Raw genomic sequence first — 20,622 nt, forward strand, 5'->3', positions numbered from 1 at the left:
ACTTGTAGCCCTGGTTGTCCTGAAAAGAACATGGTAAAGCACTTCATTATGAGGCTAAATATAAGGACTGGTCAGGCAGATAAATAAAAAGACCCTTTTTCCCCCTGGGGTCTCGGGACTGATAGGGACTGATAGGGTTCAACTTAAGCACATTAATCTGCTTTACAACTGGCGTAGCTTACCTGGCATATTCAGAACGTAACCGTGGGAACCACTTCCTCCATTCGCTATTCGAGTGCAGGCTACGGATTGTTTTTGTTTTGTTTTTGTGAGCCATTCTAAATCAAAAATATTTCCACACATATATTAGGCTATATACGTAAAGAACATATTACATTTAGAATTGTCTGTTGGGTGGGAATATTATAAAGTGCTTGTCAAATTGTGAATGAGAGACTGATGTAAGTGTGTGAAGCCTGCGTAGGAAACAGAGCAGATCAAATACAGGCCAGTCATGCAAAATGTTTCAAATCATCATTAGAGTCGCATCATGCAACCTTACAATTTATTAGTAATCAAAACATATAGCCTAAGGTTTTTAAAACTAACGTTGCATAAATAACTCTAATTAAGCATAGGTGAACCTGTTTCAAGTTATCACTCTGTAAACAGCTTAACGCAGAATAGCAGAATGTGTGCCATCCCTTGGAAATCATTTTGTAAAATAATTCTTTTTTTTAAATTCAGCTATGTTCAGCAGTATTCTTCTTCTTATAAAATAATATAAAATAATGCAACAGGAATTATAAGCAAATCTTGCCTGCTACATTTAAAAAAAAAAACTTTATTTAAATTCACTAGTGTATCCCACAGCCATATGGCATAGCCAGATCAGGGCCTAACATAAGGACGACTCAGAATATGCTATTCTGTTCTTCTGAAATAGGCTACGTCATAATGTTTCTTTAGACCTGCTTAAAATAAATCATGGATTTATTGTGACGGTGTAGGCCAGGGGTAGGTAACCATGGTTCTGGAGTGCCTCATGCACTTCATGTTTTACTTTTTTGTGTTTGTTGTTGAATTTAGTCAATAACTGAGCTGATCAATTGATCAGGTGTGGTTTGTAGTTGGAACAAAATCCTGCAGTAGCTGTGGCACTCCAGGAACAGTGTTGCCTATCCCTGATGTAGGCTATATTAAATGGATGTATTAGACTTTTTAAAATGTAGATGTTCCAAAAGTCTGCATTGGTGGCTTGTAGACTATGCGTGGAAGCCCAGAGATGCTAAACGTATTTATGTTAATTTATGTTAATGTTACCTTTGCATGGCAGTTACCGGCTGATAAAATGTCATGACCGCCACAGCCCTAGCTCGACAGCTGCCTTGGTGTGCTCAACTCAATCCCCCTCCTCTTATCTTGACAGCTGCCTTGGTGTGCTCAAACTCAATCCCCCTCCTCTTGTCTCGACAGCTGCCTTGGCTCGCCCAAACTCAATCCCCCTCTTACCTTCACAGCTGCCTTGGCTCGCTCAAACTCAATCCCCCTCCTCTTATCTCCACAGCTGCCTTGGCTCGCTCAAACTCAATCCCCCTCCTCTTACCTCCACAGCTGCTTTGGCTCGCTCAAACTCAATCCCCCTCCTCTTATCTTCACAGCTGCGTTGGTGTGCTCAACTCAATCCCCTCCTTTTACCTTCACAGCTGCCTTGGCTCGCTCAAACTCAATCCCCCTCCTCTTATCTCCACAGCTGCCTTGGCTCGCTCAAACTCAATCCCCCTCCTCTTACCTCCACAGCTGCTTTGGCTCGCTCAAACTCAATCCCACTCCTCTCACCTCCACAGCTGCCTTGGCTCGCTCAAACTCAATCCCCCTCCTCTTATCTTCACAGCTGCCTTGGCTCGCTCAAACTCAATCCCCTTCCTCTTACCTCCACAGCTGCCTTGGCTCGCTCAAACTCTTCCTCCAGGGACTGGTTTCTGGACAGGAGGGCACCGCCACCGAACCGCTCTTTACTCAAACGGCCCTGTCACACACACACACACACACACACACACACACACACACACACACACACACACACACACACACACACACACACACACACACACACACACACACAGAGCCAGGCAAAAGGAGAGGAGACAGACAGACAGAGAGGGGTGCAGGGTCAGCCATCTCTGCCTTCCCCGGGGAGGGGTAAATATCTCTGCCTCGGCAAAGCCTTTGACATGCTCATAACCCTGAAATGTGCTGATGGTAGCATTGTTATAGCATCTGACAATGCCTCATGCTGCTTTTGAAAAGAAGTGGACTAGTTTGCATTTCTACATGTGTTGTACTTTGTGTATATGTATACGTGTTTTGTGACTGAGCAACATATCTAGCAAAACTGGTACCAAATATGAATTGTGCTGAAATAGCGTAATGTGTTTGGATGTAGTGCATTACTAGAGTAACTGGTGATGTTTGTAGCCTAAGGTTAGGGAATCAATTATGAAGACCAAGGAATTAAAATGAAGTACATGTTCCATACAGGGAGACATTTTGTAGCTCTCAGGTAGAACGCAAGGCTGTGGCCTCCCACTGCCACAGCTGCCTGGTTGTCACATTCTGATGACTAATCTGTTCTGTAAAACCCGGTGTCAGCTCAGCCATTACCTGTAACATTCCATGTTCCATTTCCATAGCTGGCCATTAGAAGGACACGATTTATGCGAGGTCTAATTGAAGTTGGCTTATCTAGATATTAATGGCCTCCAGAGAATTAGCTTCCCCCCGCTTAATGTTGCCTACTACGTCATGCGATTTAAAATGGTAAAAAGGAAAAAAAAAAAAAAAACGTGCAGTGTCTAAAGTTTATTTCCCAGCTTTCCAAGCAGTTCTACATGCTGTTGTGTGCAAAATGTCAAGGCCCAGTGGTACAGGAAAGCTGTAGGGAGGTGTGAAGGATTTTAGTCGGTTTTAGTCTTTTTTCATATATAGCCAAGTTATTGTATTTATTCATTGCATTATCATCTTTCTATTTTTCTCTCTGTGTTAATCGGAACGGGACCATAAGTAAGCATTTCACTGTTAGTTTACGAAACACCTGTTGTTTACGAAGCATGTGACAAATAAATGTTTTATTTATTTTTGATTTGACATCATTCCTCTGTCAACATTTTGCGTGCGTGACCACCTGCCAAGTAAAGGAAACCAAAGCCACTGTTTACAGTATCGCTGTCGTTGACTTACAATGGTTCCCCTGGGGTGAAACAAATGTAGCGTTTGTTTGAGTATAACTCCCCATCTTCTGTGGCCATCTTTAATCCAAAATCTATTATTTAGAGGTTGCTTAGCCGGTCTCTGTGAGATACACTGTGGGCTTGAATGGGCTCAAGAGTAAGGCTACTGAATTACTCATGATCTATTCATCTAATAATGGTCGGATAGTAACAGGAGTCTCAGGCTAACCTGTATAGAGACCATGGCCACTGAGGAGGGAAGTGCTCGACATTTGGACCTCAGAGCACCACAAAGGAACAATTTAAAAAGCCAACATGGACCCCTCTCGGTTGAACTACTTTTGTCATCTAAAACGTTACCCTTGTTGTGAACCGTCAACACACATTTCTTCTGTTTTTGGATTCTGTGGTGATGTTGTCTGTTCAGTGCAAATGTCTTTTGATATTATAGGAAAGGATGCGTAGAGGGGCTTACATGTCTTCCACTAATATACTGTCTGTTGAGCTGTAATGGAAGAATATGAGGTGTTAGCACAAGATGGCGGGTAAAAAACACGGTCACATCACAGGGATCCAGTACAGTGACTGGAATTATGGTTTGCATGCGTCTCAATTGGGGTTACAAAGGGAGGCCATGTTACTGGTAACTTTAGAAATGTACCAGTAAACTACTGATTTTTTTTTTTCTTTTAAGGATTTTAAGTAATTTTCATAACATGTCAAATATACAAAAATAATAAAATAAAATGTTTTAAATATGAAAAATAGAATGACAAAGATGTAAAACATTATCCTTGATATAACCCATCAACTTAGTGAATACTATTATATTTTGTACACGTTTTTATTTATTTTATTATGTGATATGTCATATGTTTGTTGTAAATGTCGTGGTGCTGAACTGGTGGAAGTTGTGAAAAAATTCAATCGTTGGAAGAGTTGCAGAGTTAATTGCAAATGATGTCATTGTTGATTCAAAGATTGTTTCATTAATTAGGCTATTTTCTCTTGAGCCATATGGTCTATCCACTAGAAACTCATGAAAAATACACAGATATACACTACCGTTCAAAAGTTTGGGGTCACTTAGAAATGTCCTTGTTTTTGAAAGAAAAGCACATTTTTGTCCATTAAAATGACATCAAATTGATCAGAAATACAGTGTAGACATTGTTAATGTTGTAAATGACTATTGTAGCTGGAAACAGCTGTGTTTCAATGGCACGTTGTGTTAGGTAATCCAAGTTTATCATTTTAAAAGGCTAATTGATCATTAGAAAACCCTTTTGCAATTATGTTAGCACAGCTGAAAACTGTTGTCCTGATTAAAGAAGCAATAAAACGGGCCTTCTTTAGACTAGTTGAGTATCTGGAGAATCAGCATTTGTGGGTTCGATTACCGGCTCAAAATGGCCAAAAACAAAGCACTTTCTTCTGAAACTCGTCAGTCTATTCTTGTTCTGAGAAATGAAGGCTATTCCATGCCAGAAATTTCATAAGAAACTGAAGATCTCGTACAACGCTGTGTACTTCTCCCTTCACAGAACAGCGCAAACTGGCTCTAACCAGAATAGAAAGAGGGGTGGGATGCCTCGGTGCACAACTGAGCAAAAGGACAAGTACATTAGAGTGTCTAGTTTGAGAAATAGACACCTCACAAGTCCTCAACTGGCTTTATTAAATAGCACCCGCAAACATCAGTCTTAACGTCAACAGTGAAGAGGCCATTCCGGGATGCTGGCCTAGACAGAGTTGCAAAGAAAAAGCCATATCTCAGACTGGCCAATAAAAATGAAAGATTAAGATGGGCAAAATAACACAGACACTGGACAGAGGAAGATTGGAAGAAAGTATTATGGACAGACAAATCTAAGTTTGAGGTGTTCAGATCACAAAGAAGAACATTTGTGAGATGCAGAAAAAAATGAAAAGATACTGGAGGAGTGGTTGACGGCATCTGTCAAGCATGGTGGAGGCAATGTGATGGTCTGGGGGTGCTTTGATGGTGGTAAAGTGGGAGATTTGTACAGGGCAAAAGGGATCTTGAAGAAGGAAGGCTATCACTCCATTTTGCAACGCCATGCCATACCCTGTGGACAGCACTTAATTGGAGCCAATTTCCTCCTACAACAGGACAATGACCCAAAGCACAGCTCCAAACTATGCAGCTTGACCGTATGGTACGTAAGAAGTGCCCATCAAGCCAATCCAACTTGTGGGAGGTGCTTCAGGAAGCATGGGGTGAAATCTCTTCAGATTACCTCAGCAAATTGACAACTAGAATGCCAAAGGTCTGCAAGGCTGTAATTGCTGCAAATGGAGGATTCTTTGACGAAAGCAAAGTTTGAAGGACACAATTATTATTTCAATTAAAAATCATTATTTATAACCTTATCAACATCTTGACTATATTTCCTATTAATTTTGCAACTCATTTCATGTGTGTTTTCATGGAAAACAAGGATATTTCTAAGTGACCCCAAACTTTTGAATGGTAGTAAAAATATTTAGAACAAAATAGAAAGGTACATTTCCTGAAGAAAATGTGGTGTGCTTGCTACTTTGTTTTAAAGTATGTATGGTTGTGAAATAGGTTATAGTAGTGGTAGTGACTGCAGTAGTAATGGTGGTGACTGGTTATATTTGAAAAAGTAGGTAAATGGAAAGATTGAATGATTGGTTGATCGGTTGATTGGATAGGATAAGACAGGATAGTATGAAACATGTAAAAGTGGGTTTGGTGTCTCTAGTTACTGTTGGTGAGTTATTTTATGAGAAAGTTGGTTTTGTGTCTCTAGCTTGGACATTTTATGCAGATTTTAAATGGTTATATATATTTTTTTAAAGCATAACTGCCATAAAAAAAATCAGAATGCAAGGAACATCTCAACGTTGGTTTGACGTTGATAGCTTAAACGATGTAAGATCAGCGGCGAATCCAAATACCTCCCAATCAAGCCTATGGAGCTTTTATGAACATTTAAAATGATTATAGTTCAAAAAGTATAAATGGTATAAAAATTCAGAATGCAAGCAATCTAATCTGAATGCAAGCAATTTGAACATCTCAACTTTGGTTTGGTGTTGATAGTTTAAACAGTTTAAGAGGAGAAACGTGCCAAAATGTTCAACCTGGACTCAGAGTTAGACATAACATAGTAAATGTAAATCTATCTCCTCCATTTAGTATAATATGTTACGTTTCGTATGGTATGTATTAATTTATGGATGTCCATTATCTATTTCTTATGACACTGTATGTTTACGAATTACAATTTGTACGATATATTACAAATTGAAATTCGTACAATATGTTAAGAATTTGCAATACATATGACGTAACGAATTCCAATTAAGCTAATGTTAGCTAGGTGGCTAACGTTAGCTAGGCTAGGGGTTAGGGTTAAGGTTAAGATAAGGTTAAATGGTTAGGGGAAGGGTTAGCTAACATGCTAAGAAGTTGCAAAGTAGTTAAAAAAAGGAGTAAATAGTTGCAAAGTGGCTAACATGCTAAAGTTGTCCGTGGTGAGATTCAAACCCGAAACCTTTGGGTTGCTATATGTTCATGTAATAAAGTAAACTTCTGTCTTATGTAACCATACCAAACATAGCATATCACACCAATATGAGTGTATTATATTTACTTTTACTATGTTACAACTAGTGTATGAGACCAGGCTGAAATTTCCTTCATGTAAATGAATGGCCCTTTTATTATCATTGAAATGCATTGGGAGCTCATTTAAATATTGTTGTAGTACAAAAAGTATAAATACTGTCAAAAATATTTTCTCAAGCAATCTAAGCTGGGGCAGTCTGCACATTTGAAAGTCATTTTCGTGTTAATAGCCTGAATCGTTTAATAGCTAGAGCAGGAAGAATAATAATAAGTAGTATGTAAGAAATATAGTTGTGTTGTGTTTTGCCTTCAGCAAGCACATTAATCGATTTCTTTAATATTCATTCATTTCTTAAAAGTTATTCAAGTATAAATTACAAACTTGACGTATTCATTTCCAAAATGACCCAAATTGCAGGTTGTTTTACAACCCTAGTACCAATGAACTTCCATCAAACCTCTCAACATGTCACAAAGAAGCCTACCACACTTCTAATCAAAACAATACACTTTTTAGGTAAAAAGCTTTCAACTTCAAAGGACTGTTGATTTCAAGTGCAGACGGAAGAGACAATAATGGCCTGACTCAGCAATGACTACTCAGGACTCAATAGCCAAGGCACTTACTTGAAATGCTAGAGCTGGCTCGGCCTCTGCTATGGTATTTACTTCCAAAGAGCTCTTGGAGGGTGGCTCTGATTGCGTTTTGCAGTCTATGGACCTAAAGAGAAAGGACAGAAAGGACAGTTGAATCAATAATACATGCATTAATTACTCCCCAAACACGATTAAGTCAGAGCACTTTACTTTCTTCAGCTTTCTTGATGATGCTTCAACAGTGTGCAGACCTTTCTGAAAGGCTCTTTATTTCCAATGTACTGGATGTTCAGGGTTTTGTCTTTATAGCGACCGATTGCTCTGAAGCAATGGGCTGCACTACACTAGATTAATTGAATGAGTGTTTTTTGGTTACCTTTTCTGTGATAATCACAATTTCCAATACCACCTGCAGTAGATACAGTAAGGCAGACATCTAGTGAATAGGGAGGGGATGTCCTTTAGATGACCTTTTCAGCATGCACAAAAGAGGCGGGGGTGCCTGAGAAGACTACCGTCATTAGAATAGCTATGATTGTGGCCCCACTTAGGTAAAAATATTCTCTCATACTTTGAACTACTTCACAATTCAAGTGAATTAAAGTGAAGAGCGATATGGAAGTGGTGAGTAGAGCAGAGTTTCCCAACTCAGGTCCTCCAGTACCCACAACAGCACACATTTTTGTTGTAGCCCCGGACAAACACACCTGATTCAACTTGTCATGGGCTTGATGATTAGTTGACAAGTAGAATCAACTGTTCTTGTCCGGGGCCATAACAAAAATATTTATTTTTGGGGTTACTGGATGACCGTAGTTGGGAACCACTGGTGTAGAGTATAGTGCAAAGACACAGCAACTTACCAGATTTGTAACTGACATAGATGTAACAGGTGCATGAAGGTTACTTACCACAGAAGTTCACTGGAGGAGTTTTTCGATGAACCCCGTCTCTCCAATTTCCACTTTCTGCTGCTGTTTCGTTCAGTGTGGACATTGAGCTCCTCCCATTTCTCCAAAGGAGAGGCAATGTTGACTGAAAGGAGCAATCACAGAGAAATCAGTTAACAGCAGGGTACAAGCTAAAATAAGCTAAATAAAATAAAATTGCCAACTGGACAGATCCATGACAGGGACATGCGTTTTTCTTGTTAATGACACCCAGGGTTATTATCAAACTCGATGTCATTAATTAATCAAACTAAGCATTGTCTGACTTGCTACGCATTATTAGAACTCAGTTGAAGAGTAAAAGGCTTTAACCTCCTCAACTTGCTAATGGGAAACTAATCGTCTGTTACCTCTTAATCTATTTTAAGATGATCTGTTCATTACTTACTGCCTGTTCCTCCTTCGGATGATCTTGAACATGAACAAGGTCAACTCCTTTGGACTTCATAAGGGAAACTTTTCAATGTGGCAAGGTTGTTTAAGCGTTTAGGAGACTGGGGACGTCAGGTTAATACCATTCCTGGTTTTAATGTTATGAAAATGGCAATGAGTTGTGCTCTAGATATTAGGTAGTCATGACGACATGATACAAAGTAAATTCTGCATAACTATTGGCTGTAAGAGATCATCCTTTAAACATGCACCTGGGTGTTCATCTACACAGCTGTTTGTTTCGTCATACTTGAAAGTGACAATGGCCACTAAACATGATGAGGGACATAGTTGTGGTCCAACAGCCAGTTTAGATCATTATAGTCGGGCAAACCAAAACATTATCCTGACAAGCGCCATCGAGAGTTTATAGTCAATCCCTCATATACATGACATGAGGAATCACTATAAATTGACAATAGTTTCAGTGGTAAACCATCTGGGTAGAAAGAGCAGACGCGCTGAGCTATCCAACCAGGACCAAGACCACTGCTACTGGTAAACCATCTAGGTAGAAAGAGCAGACGCTCTGAGCTATCCAATCAGGACCAAGACTACTGCTACTGGTAAACCATCTGGATAGAAAAGAGCAGACGCTCTGAGCTAACCAATCAGGACCAAGACTACTGCTACTGGTAAACCATCTTGGTAGAAAGAGCAGACGCTCTGAGCTATCCAATCAGGACCAAGACTACTGCTACTGGTAAACCGTCTTGGTAGAAAGAGCAGACGCTCTGAGCTATCCAATCAGGACCAAGACTACTGCTACTGGTAAACCGTCTTGGTAGAAAGAGCAGATGCTCTGAGCTATCCAATCAGGACCAAGACTACTGCTTACTGGTAAACCGTCTTGGTAGAAAGAGCAGACGCTCTGAGCTATCCAATCAGGACCAAGACTACTGCTACTGGTAAACCGTCTTGGTAGAAAGAGCAGATGCTCTGAGCTATCCAATCAGGACCAAGACTACTGCTACTGGTAAACCATCTGGGTAGAAAGAGCAGACACTCTGATCTATCCAATCAGGTCCAAGACTACTGCTACTGGTAAACCATCTAGGTAGAAAGAGCAGACACTCTGAGCTATCCAATCAGGACCAAGACTACTGCTACTGGTAAAACTCTCTCCACAGACGCTGTGAGTAAGACCTTTAAACAGGTCAAGATTCACAAGGCCGCAGGGCCAGACGGATTACCAGGACGTGTACTCTGAGGTTGTGCTGACCAACTGGCAAGTGTCTTCACTGACATTTTCAACCTCTCCCAGTCTGTAATAACAACATGTTTCAAGCAGACCACCATAGTCCCTGTGCCCAAGAACACTAACGTAACCCGCCTAAATTACTACCAACCCCAGTGTACCTGAGTCAAGTGACACTCTTTCAGGAGTGTGGGGACAGGGGACAGTCTGCTCTACATCCACCTGGATCAGCTCGGTCTCGTCCGTCGTCTTCTTCCGGTGAGGCATGTTCTTAGGCCCGTCCCCACGTGACAACAGAGGGCTCTTCTTGTCCTGCTTGCTGTTCCTTCTCTCTCCGGGCTCGCTGAGGTCCAATAGGTCCAATGTGGAGGACAGAACTGGAGGGAGAAATCATACTATAGTGAACAAAAATATAAACGCAACATGTAAAGTGTTGGTCCCATGTTTCATGAGCTGAAATATAAGATCCCAGAAATGTTCTGTACACACAAAAAGCTTATTTCTCTCAAAATATTGTTCACAAATTTGTTTACATCCCTGTTAGTGAGAATTTATCCTAATCCATCAACCTGACAGGTGTGGCATATCAAGAAGCTGGTTAAATTATGATCATTACACATGTGCACGTTGTGTGGGGACAATAAAAGCACACTCTAAAATGTGATTTTTTTCACACAACACATCTGCCACAGATGTATCAAGTTTGTGCAATTAGCATGCTGACTGCAGGAATGTCCACCAGAGCTGTTGCCAGAGAATTTAATGTTCATTTCTCTACCATAAGCCGCCTCCAATGTTGTTTAGAGAATTTGGCAGTACGTCCAACCTGCCTCAAAACCGCAGACCACATGTAATCACGTCAGCCCAGGACCTCTGGCTTCTTCACCTGAGGGATCGTCTGAGACCAGCCAACCGGACATCTGATGAAACTGAGGAGTATTTCTATCTGTAATAAAGCCCTTTTGTGGGGAAAAACTCATTCTGATTGGCTGAGCCATGCTCCCCAGTGGGAGGGCCTGGCTCCCAAGTGGGTGGGCCTATGCCCTCCCAGGCCAAACCATGGCTGAGCACCTGCCCAGTCATGTGAAATCCATAGATTAGGGCTTAATTAATTAATTTCAATTGACTGATTTCCTTATATGAACTGTAACTCAGTAAAATCGTTGAAATTGTTGCTTTTATATCTTTGTTCAGTATAGTTTAGCTTCTTGGTAGATCAGTTCAAATCTTTGCTTTACAGAGACTCATCTTCCTTAAAGCTGTCAAGACAAACCTAATTAACATTTCTCAACAGACTTGTGACTCTGAAATTGGTGACTCAAGGAGGGATTCATTACGAGACATAACTATTCACGTCATTGTTGATTTACACACATTTTTTATTTGCAACTCTGGAAAACAATCAGTAACAGTTTTACTTCACATTTCTCTGCACATTGTTGAGTGAATACCTTGTCAAGGGTATTATTTCCATCGGTTGCCCCCTGGTTAGGTACTTCCAGGAGTTTCTCTACCTCACTGAAGATCTAAGTATACTTTGATGGCCAGACTGGGGACAGCTAAGGCAGCCCTGGCGGAGCTTTTCTGTTTGGTAAATTAAGCAATTTAATCCCAGACCATCAGACCGGTAAGGACAAGGACAGAGACCCTTTTTTTAATGGTAAAGGCTTTTTTGTCCATGTTCATTTAACCACTCACAGCCTGTAGTATGAGAATGAAAACGCCCTTCCCGCCTTAATAATGATGTCTTGATAGTCAGGTATAATTTTGATAAAGGTAGCGGCGGCAGGTAGTCTAACGGTTAACAGCGTTGGGCCAGTAACCGAAAGGGAGCTGGTTTGAATCCCCGAACCAACTTGGTGAAAAAGCAGTCTGTGGCCTTGTGCAAGGTACTTAAACCTAATTGCTCTGGATAAGAGTGTCTACTAAAATTGTAATAGTTTAATTAACTACCAAGTCAAGGGGCATCTCAGATGCAAACTCAATTTATTGGAGTAAATTAATTTACATTGTGAGTATATTACCATGTTGAGTTATTTAACCATTGTTTTACCAGGTAAGTTGACTGAGAACACATTCTCATTTACAGCAATAGTTACAGGGGGGAGGAGGGGGCTAAATGAGCCAATTTTAAACTGAGGATGATTAGGTGGCCATGATGGTATGAAGGCCAGATTGGGAATGGGATCTTTAGAGAACACAGAGGGTCAGGACACCCGTTTAATGTCCCATCCGAAAGACGGCTATTTTAAAAAAAAGTACCTTAATTTAACTAGGAAAGTCAGTTAAGAACAAATTCTTATTTACAATGACTGCCTAATGGGGAACAGTGGGTTATAACTGCCTTGTTCAGGGGCAGAACAACAGATTTCTACCTTGTCAGCTCAGGGATTTGATATAGCAACCTTTCAGTTATTAGCCCAACGCTCTAACCACTAGGCTACCTGCATAGATAGATTTAACAGATTAAAACAAATAAAGGTTTATTGTCAGGTAATAGCTGAATTGCAGTGGGTGAAGAACACTTAATAATGTCCATGTAGTTCCTTTTGTAATGCACAATTTTGTGTATTAAACTGTGGCTTTTTTTTGCATTTGTTAAACCTAGTTTGTTAGCGTAAAAGTGTGAGGGAGTATAGAACGCTATCTTAATACAGTCATACATGTTTTTATTTACGTTTCTGCTCTTTTGCTCACCAGTATTTCTACTTGCACATCATCATCTGCTCATTTATCACTCCAGTGTGAATTTGCTAAATTATAATTACTTCGCTACTATGGCCTATTTATTGCCTACCTCCTCATGCCATTTGCACACACTGTATATAGATATTTTTTTCTATTGTGTTATTGACTGTATGTTTGTTTATTCCATGTAACTCTGTGTTGTTGTTTGTGTTGCACTGCTTTGCTTTATCTTGGCCAGGTCGCAGTTGTAAATGAGAACTTGTTCTCAACTAGCTTACCTGTAAGAGCTAGCATTATATTGCTGTGATTTCCCTCACCATACAACTGGGCTCCTGAGTGGTGCAGCGGTCTAAGGCAATGCATCTCAGTGCAAGAGGCTACACTACAGTCCCTGGTTTAAATCCAGGCTATATCACATCTGGCTATGATTGGGACCTTGCACAATTGACCCAGTGTTTTTGGGGTAGGCTGTCATTGTAAATAAGAATTTGTTTTTAAACTGACTTGCCTAGTTAAATAAAGGATAAATTACAGACATGATCAGCCTCTGCTGTGTGCACACATATCTCTGTAAATAACAATTGCAGTGTGTGAAGAACACTTAATAATGTCCGCGTAGGTCCTTTTGTAAATAACACACTGCTGTTTTATGATAAACGAACGGGATGCTCCTCTGAATGTTATCTGAAGGTAATTAGTGTGTGCTGCTCCTTGATATCTCTGTGCTCCTCAAATTAGGAATGCAATTATTAATCAGAGGAAGCGCTTGTGGGAGATGGAGACGTCGCCTGAAGTGTTATCTGTGTCAGGAGAAAAGCCATGCCCTGAAAGAAACCAAGATGGTTGACCTTGAGTCTACTTGAGATGACCTTGAGGCTACTTGAGATGATGAGGTTTTCTCCAAATAGTCTTGCCAGCTGGAAGGCATATTTGACGTGTATTGTGTGTATGTATACGAAGGATAGTATACCGTTTCTATCATAGTGTTCTGAGCTTCGCTATTGAGTCATTTGAATTGATTTGAGTCAACATTGTCATGGACATGTTAAAGTTTCTATTTCAGTTGCTGACATCTGTTGGATTTTGTGGTCAGTTCACTTTTAGTGAAGATACGTGTACATTCTATCTGAACAAATAATATCTCACAGGTACAGCGTTCTTTATTGCAGTTTATTGTGGTCAGGTAAAGTCATGTTTGTGTAAATCGTAAAAAAATAAATAAAAAAAAGTGTAATAATATCCACATGGCAGTCGTTGACACTGAAATACAGTACATGGATATTGCATTGATAAATAGACAATAAAACACAAGTTAAAAATATAAGTGAAAAACAGGACAATATTTACATCATTAACGTTTGGGGATACTCAAGAGAACAATGACGTCTCAGTGGATCTTTCGCAAGATAGTTTTTTTTTCTCTAGCCTATTGGAAATAAAATTGTCCATTGGTATTGTCAAGAGTTGAGAATTTGTGTTAGACTTTTGTATCGTGACAGCTCAACCTGTGGATATGACTGACAAGTGAGTCACTGTTGTTTCCTATGTTTCACTCTCTACGGAGCCACTGACCTTCGGTTGGGAGCCGATCATCTAAATGACTCATTTTAAATCATCCCAATCTACTCTGTGTGACGACACAGCAAGGAATCAGACCGCCGTAACTCCTGACATTAGCTAGAACAACTGACACAAAAAAAGCCCATGCTTTTAGTTACAGTACTTTCCGCGACACACTAACAATAGAATGAACTGGTCATGTCTGTATACTTAATAATTTCAGGCTAGACACTGAGACTGAAAACGAGCAGCATGCGGTGGCCTCTCACCCTATTGGATCAAACAGTAGGCTCTGACAGTAGGATCAAACAGTAGGCTCTGACAGTAGGCTCTGACAGTAGGATCAAACAGTAGGCTCTGACAGTAGGCTCTGACAGTAGGCTCTGACAGTAGGCAGGACAAGGTTCATCTATAAACTACCCCTTTATAGAGATTACCTCCATTTAATCATTTTTTTGTTTGTTGTTTTTTTGACTATTGTCATTGTTGTTTAAGGTCTTATTAATAACGTGGTAAAAACTGAATTGGTAATCTGCTACATGAGCTTCATTCTGTGACTGTGTCCATACGGCTATCGTGCAACATTGCTGCGGTATGTTGTCAGAACTTTGTATTATGCATTGAGTAGAGTAAATATTGATGACCACGCTGAAACAATAATACAATTCCCCTGATGTAACTTTAAAGTAGTCCTCTATGACATTAACTTCAGTCAACTTATATAGTGTTACTCCCTTTCACATACAGACCCTGTTACCAAAAAACAGATATGGGGTCTGTGAAAATGGAGCTCTGTTTTTCCAGGTAAATTCATGAACAGTTCCATTGTTAATTTTATTTATTTCACCTTTATTTAACCAGGGAGGCTAGTTGAGAACAAGTTCTCATTTACAACTGCGACCTGGCCAAGATAAAGCAAAGCAGTGCGACTAAAACAACAACACAGAGTTACACGTGGTATCAACAAACATACAGTCAATAACACAATAGAAAAATCTATACATAGTGTGCGCAAATTAAGTAAGGCGGTAAGGCAATAAATAAGTCATAGTGGCTAAGTAATTACAATTTAGCATTAACACTGGAGTGATAGATGTGCAGATGAGGATGTGCAGTAGAAATACTGGTGAGTAAAAGAGCAGAAAAAAAAACTAAAAACTAAATATGGGGATGAGGTAGGTAGTCTATTGGATGGGAAGTTAGTGAGGGGGTTTAACAGCTCTCTTATTTGAATTGCAAATCCCCCCCCCCCATGGTGAAACAAAACACACCACCCCTCACAAATTTCTGGTTCAAACTGATATGTATATATCAAGGTGTATACATATCAATGGCCAATGCATGAAGGGGCTACTACAGCCGTCGGGGCTGGGTAGACAGAGAGGAGAGGGAGGTCAGTGGAGGTACCTGCTGTGTTCGAAGTCACTAGGCGGGCAGCGCCATGGCACTTGGTCTCACAGAGAAAGTCGTCGATGGAAGGGCTTAGCAGGGGGCGGCTCTCTTGTTGCTCACTCACCAGCTGCAAGTGCAAACAGACGACACTGCTTAAAATCACACACAAAATATGCCCTTTTGGCCCTTTTCCTGGAAATGTCAACGTGACCGAGACATTATGATAACAAGTAGTGATGTGTCACTTCATTGGCCATTTCAAACAGTGCATCATGTAATTCAAACAAAGTGATGACACGACCTGACGTGACCTACCAATCCCCCACTAGTTCATGAGTGTTCTGTTTTACCCTTTAAGTGCTGACCACATTGCCCACGTTGAGCACATACGTGTCATTCAATAATTCCATCCAAACTTCTGGTGCCCGTCAACAAGCGTCTGCGTAGCCAGGTGCTAAAATAGAACTTGATTGTATTTTTTACACATGATGCGCTGCAAGTCCCGCCTCTCCCATCTCCTCATTGGTTATTAGGAGCATATAGAGTACCCATGTGGGTTATTGGAAGATGAACTGAGGTCCACACTCCAGTCCAGTTGGTGGTGGTAATGCACCTTAAAGTTGGTTGCCAACTGCTATATAAAGTCCACAGAAGAAGAAGACTAAAGGAGGAGAGATTACTAGAAATTAACTAGGCTTCCCCTTTCATCTGTGTATTAATTGTCAGAGTAGAGAACTCACAATTTTGTGTGACTCAAAATGTGTCAAAATTCTACAAAGATCCAGAAAAAATGACATTTTTTCCCCCAGTAAAATAACAACCTAATGTTTATATCCCAGGACAAATTATCTAGCAACAGCAAGCTAGCTAGCTAAATGTCCATGAATGTTTCATGCATTTCCACTTGTCCCCAAATTAATAGTGCGATGGCAAACTCATATGCTCTGTCTAGTCAGCATGTTAGGCTCAGTTGAATGCTAGCTCTGTGAATCCTTCATCTGCCTCTCCCAGTGTTCTATCCAGACTAGCTGAGGAGTCTAATCTCTCCCAGTGTTCTATCTAGACTAGCTAAGGAGTCTAACCTCTCCCAGTGTTCTATCCAGTCTAGCTGAGGAGACTAATCTCTCCCAGTGTTCTATCTAGACTAGCTAAGGAGTCTAACCTCTCCCAGTGTTCTATCCAGACTAGCTGAGGAGTCTAATCTCTCCCAGTGTTCTATCCAGACTAGCTGAGGAGTCTAACCTCTCCCAGTGTTCTATCCAGACGAGCTAAGGAGTCTAACCTCTCCCAGTGTTCTATCCAGTCTAGCTGAGGAGTCTAATCTCTCCCAGTGTTCTATCCAGACTAGCTGAGGAGTCTAATCTCTCCCAGTGTTCTATCCAGACTAGCTGAGGAGACTAACCTCTCCCAGTGTACTATCCAAACTAGCTGAGGAGTCTAATCTCTCCCAGTGTCCTATCCAGACTAGCTGAGGAGTCTAATCTCTCCCAGTGTTCTATCCAGACTAGCTGAGGAGACTAATCTCTCCCAGTGTTCTATCCAGACTAGCTGAGGAGACTAATCTCTCCCAGTGTTCTATCCAGACTAGCTGAGGAGACTAATCTCTCCCAGTGTTCTATCCAGACTAGCTGAGGAGACTAATCTCTCCCAGTGTTCTATCCAGACTAGCTGAGGAGACTAACATCTCCCAGTGTTCTATCCAGACTAGCTGAGGAGACTAACATCTCCCAGTGTTCTATCCAAACTAGCTGTGACTAGCTGAGGAAGATACTTACTGGGTGTGTCCCCAAGTGTAATTGCTCAGCCATTAGAAGTTGTTTATCTCAGTTCCCAAACACATGCTTAAGTTAATCACCTTGCCTGTGAGGCATCCTGGACTGTCGCTGTAGGTTTGCCAACACTGCTGTGGCATAGGTTACATCCCATCCATTATAATTACCCCTGAAGTAGTTGCTCTAGTGACAAAAATTATTCAAAATATGGATTTGTTTTGATATAAAAATAGCCCCACCATCATTATTGTCTGCTTGTACAATGCTGTCGAAGAGGAAACATGACATTTGCCATCCCTGATCTCCAGAGCAAATTCTTTTCTGGCAGAAACTTAATGATACAAAAGCTGAATAACAGAAGCACATCCAGGTGTGTTTAGCAGGTGCTGGAGTTATAGGTGAACTCATGAACAATAAAAAGGACAATGCCACACACTGCTGCTCATGCTCCCAGGTGATTTTTATTATAACAACATTTTGTTCTTAGGTCTTCATCAGGCATCCATATCCCAGCTGGGGTTGGAAGGCCCTATACATAGGGGCAGTGCTCAGTGACATCACTTCCTGAAGCAGGAAGTAAAAACATCTAACATAGGTTCACAATATCAACATTCAATATATAAAAATATATAATCATACGTGAAGAATGTGATCAATATTTACAGTCAAAAGTTTGAACACACCTACTCATTCAAGTGTTTTTCTTTCTTTTTTTCTATTTTCTACATTGTAGAATAATAGTGAAGACATCAAAACTATGAAATAACACATGGAATCATGTAGTAACCAAAGAAGTGTTAAACAAATCAAAATCTATTTTATATTTGAGATTCTTCAAAATAGCCACCTTTGCCTTGATGACAGCTCTGCACACGCTTGGCATTCTCTCAACCAGCTTCATGAGGAATGCTTTTCCAACAGTCTTGAAGGAGTTCACACATATACTGAGCACTTGTTGGCTGCTTTTCCTTCACTCTGTGGTCCAACTCATCCCAAACCATCTAAATTGGGTTGAGGTCAGGTGATTGTGGAAGCCAGGTCATCTGATGCAGCACTCCATCACTCTCCTTGGTCAAATAACCCTTGCACAGCCTGGAGGTGTGTTTTGGGTCATTGTCCTGTTAGAAAAAAAATGATAGTCCCAATAAGCGCAAACCAGATGGGATGGCATATCCCCACAGAATGCGGTGGTAGCCATGCTGGTTAAGTGTGCCTTGAATTCTAAATAAATCGCTGACAGTGTCACCAGCAAAGCACCATCACACCTCCTCCTCCATGCTTCACATTTGGAACCACACATGCAGAGATCATCCGTTCACCCACTCTGCGTCTCACAAATACATGGCGGTTGGAACCAAAAATCTCCAATTTGGACTCCAGACCAAAGGACAAATTTCCACTGTCTAATGTCAATTGCTCGTGTTTCTTGGCCTAAGCAAGTCTCTTCTTCTTATTGGTGTCCTTTAGTTGTGGTTTCTTTGCAGCAATTCGACCATGAATGCCTGATTCACACAGTCTCCTCTGAACAGTTGATGTTGAGATGTGCCTGTTACTTGAACTCTGTGAAGCATTTATTTGGGATACAATTTCTGAGGCTGGTAACTCTAATGAACTTATCCTCTGCAGCAGAGGTAATTCTGGGTCTTCCTTTCATGTGGCGGTCCTCATGAGAGCCAGTTTCATCATAGCGCTTGATGGTTTTTGCGACTGCACTTGAAAAAACGTTCAAAGTTCTTGACATTTTTCGTATTGACTGAGCTTCACGTCTTAAAGTAATGATGGACTGTCGTTACTCTTTGCTTATTTGAGCTGTTCTTGCTATAATATGGACTTGGTCTTTTACCAAATACGGCTATCTTCTGTATACCCCCCTACCTTGTCACAACACAACTGATTGGCTCAAACGCATTAAGAATGAAAGAAATTCCACAAATTAACTTTTAAGAAGGCTCACCTGTTAATTGAAATGCATTCCAGGTGCCTACCTCGTGATGCTGGTTAAGAGAATGCCAAGAGTGTGCAAAGCTGTCATCAAGGTGAAGGGTGGCTATTTGAAGAATCTCAAATATGAAATCTTTTTTTGGTTACTACATGTGTTATTTCATAGTTTTGATGTCTTCACTATTATTTGGCAATGTAGAAAATTGTAAAAAGAAAGAAAAACCCTTGAATGAGGTGTTCTGAAACTATTGACCGGTAGTGTGTGTGTATATATATATATAGTTGAAGTCGGAAGTTTACATACACTTAGGTTGGAGTCATTAATACTTGTATTTAAACCACACCACAAATTTATTGTTAACAAACTATAGTTTTGGCAAGTCGGTTAGGACATCTACTTTGCGCATGACACAAGTAATTTTTCCAAGAATTGTTTATAGACAGATTATTTCACTTATAATTCACTGTATCACAATTCCAGTGGGTCAGATGTTAACATACACTAAGTTGACTGTGCCTGTAAACAGCTTGGAAAATTCCAGAAAATTATGTAATGGCTTTAGAAGCTTCTGATAGGCTAATTGACATCATTTGAGTCAATTGGGGGTGTACCTGTGGTTTCAAGGCCAACCTTCAAACTCAGTGCCTCTTTGCTTGACACCATGGGAAAATCAGCCAAGACCTCACAAGTCTGGTTCATCCTTGGGAGCAATTTCCAAACGCCTGAAGGTTCATCTGTACAAACAATAATACACAAGTATAAACACCATGGGACCATGCAGCCATCATACCACTCAGGAAGGAGACGCGTTCGGTCTCCTGGAGATGAACGTACTTTGGTGCGACAAGTGCAAATCAATCCCAGAACAACAGCAAAGGATCTTGTGAAGATGCTGGAGGGAACAGGTACCAAAGCATCTATATCCACAGTTAAACAAGTCCTATATTGACATAACCTGAAAGGACGCTCAGCAAGGAAGAAGCCACAGCTCCAAAACCGCCATAAAAAAACCCAGACTACGGTTTGCAACTGCACATGGCGACAAAGATCGTACTTTTTGGAGAAATGTCCTCTGGTCTGATGAAACAAAAATAGAACTGTTTGGCCATAATCATTATGTTTGGAGGAAAAAGGAGGAGGCTTGCAAGCTGAAGAACACCATACCAACCGTGAAGCACGGGGCTGGCAGCATCATGTTGTGGGGGTGCTTATCTGCAGGACAGACTGGTGCACTTCACAAAATAGATGGCATCACGAGGGAGGAAAATTATGTGGATATATTGAAGCAACATCTCAAGACAT

At 40.7% G+C, this 20,622-nt stretch overlaps 1 protein-coding gene across 4 annotated transcripts in view; it reads right to left on the reverse strand.

The window, feature by feature from the left end:
* LOC112251981 (PEX5-related protein-like) overlaps positions 1 to 20,622 on the reverse strand; it is a 169,072-nt gene that overhangs the window by 50,421 nt on the left and 98,029 nt on the right. For 3 of the 4 annotated variants that reach the window (XR_006083571.1, XM_042322924.1, XM_024422849.2), the window contains 6 exons: positions 15,622 to 15,733; positions 10,128 to 10,343; positions 8,298 to 8,421; positions 7,417 to 7,510; positions 3,646 to 3,675; positions 1,874 to 1,969 (listed from right to left, as the gene is read on the reverse strand). Coding sequence is in view for 3 of the 4 variants with exons in the window: in XM_042322924.1 (XP_042178858.1) it covers positions 1,874 to 1,969; positions 3,646 to 3,675; positions 7,417 to 7,510; positions 8,298 to 8,421; positions 10,128 to 10,343; positions 15,622 to 15,733 (672 nt within the window). In the remaining variant the exon portion in view is untranslated. The remainder of the gene's footprint in view (positions 1 to 1,873; positions 1,970 to 3,645; positions 3,676 to 7,416; positions 7,511 to 8,297; positions 8,422 to 10,127; positions 10,344 to 15,621; positions 15,734 to 20,622) is intronic. The other variant, XM_042322923.1, reaches the window with a different exon arrangement.

This window comes from Oncorhynchus tshawytscha, linkage group LG06 (genome assembly GCF_018296145.1).
Source record: "Oncorhynchus tshawytscha isolate Ot180627B linkage group LG06, Otsh_v2.0, whole genome shotgun sequence".
NCBI classification, from domain to species: Eukaryota; Metazoa; Chordata; class Actinopteri; order Salmoniformes; family Salmonidae; genus Oncorhynchus; species Oncorhynchus tshawytscha.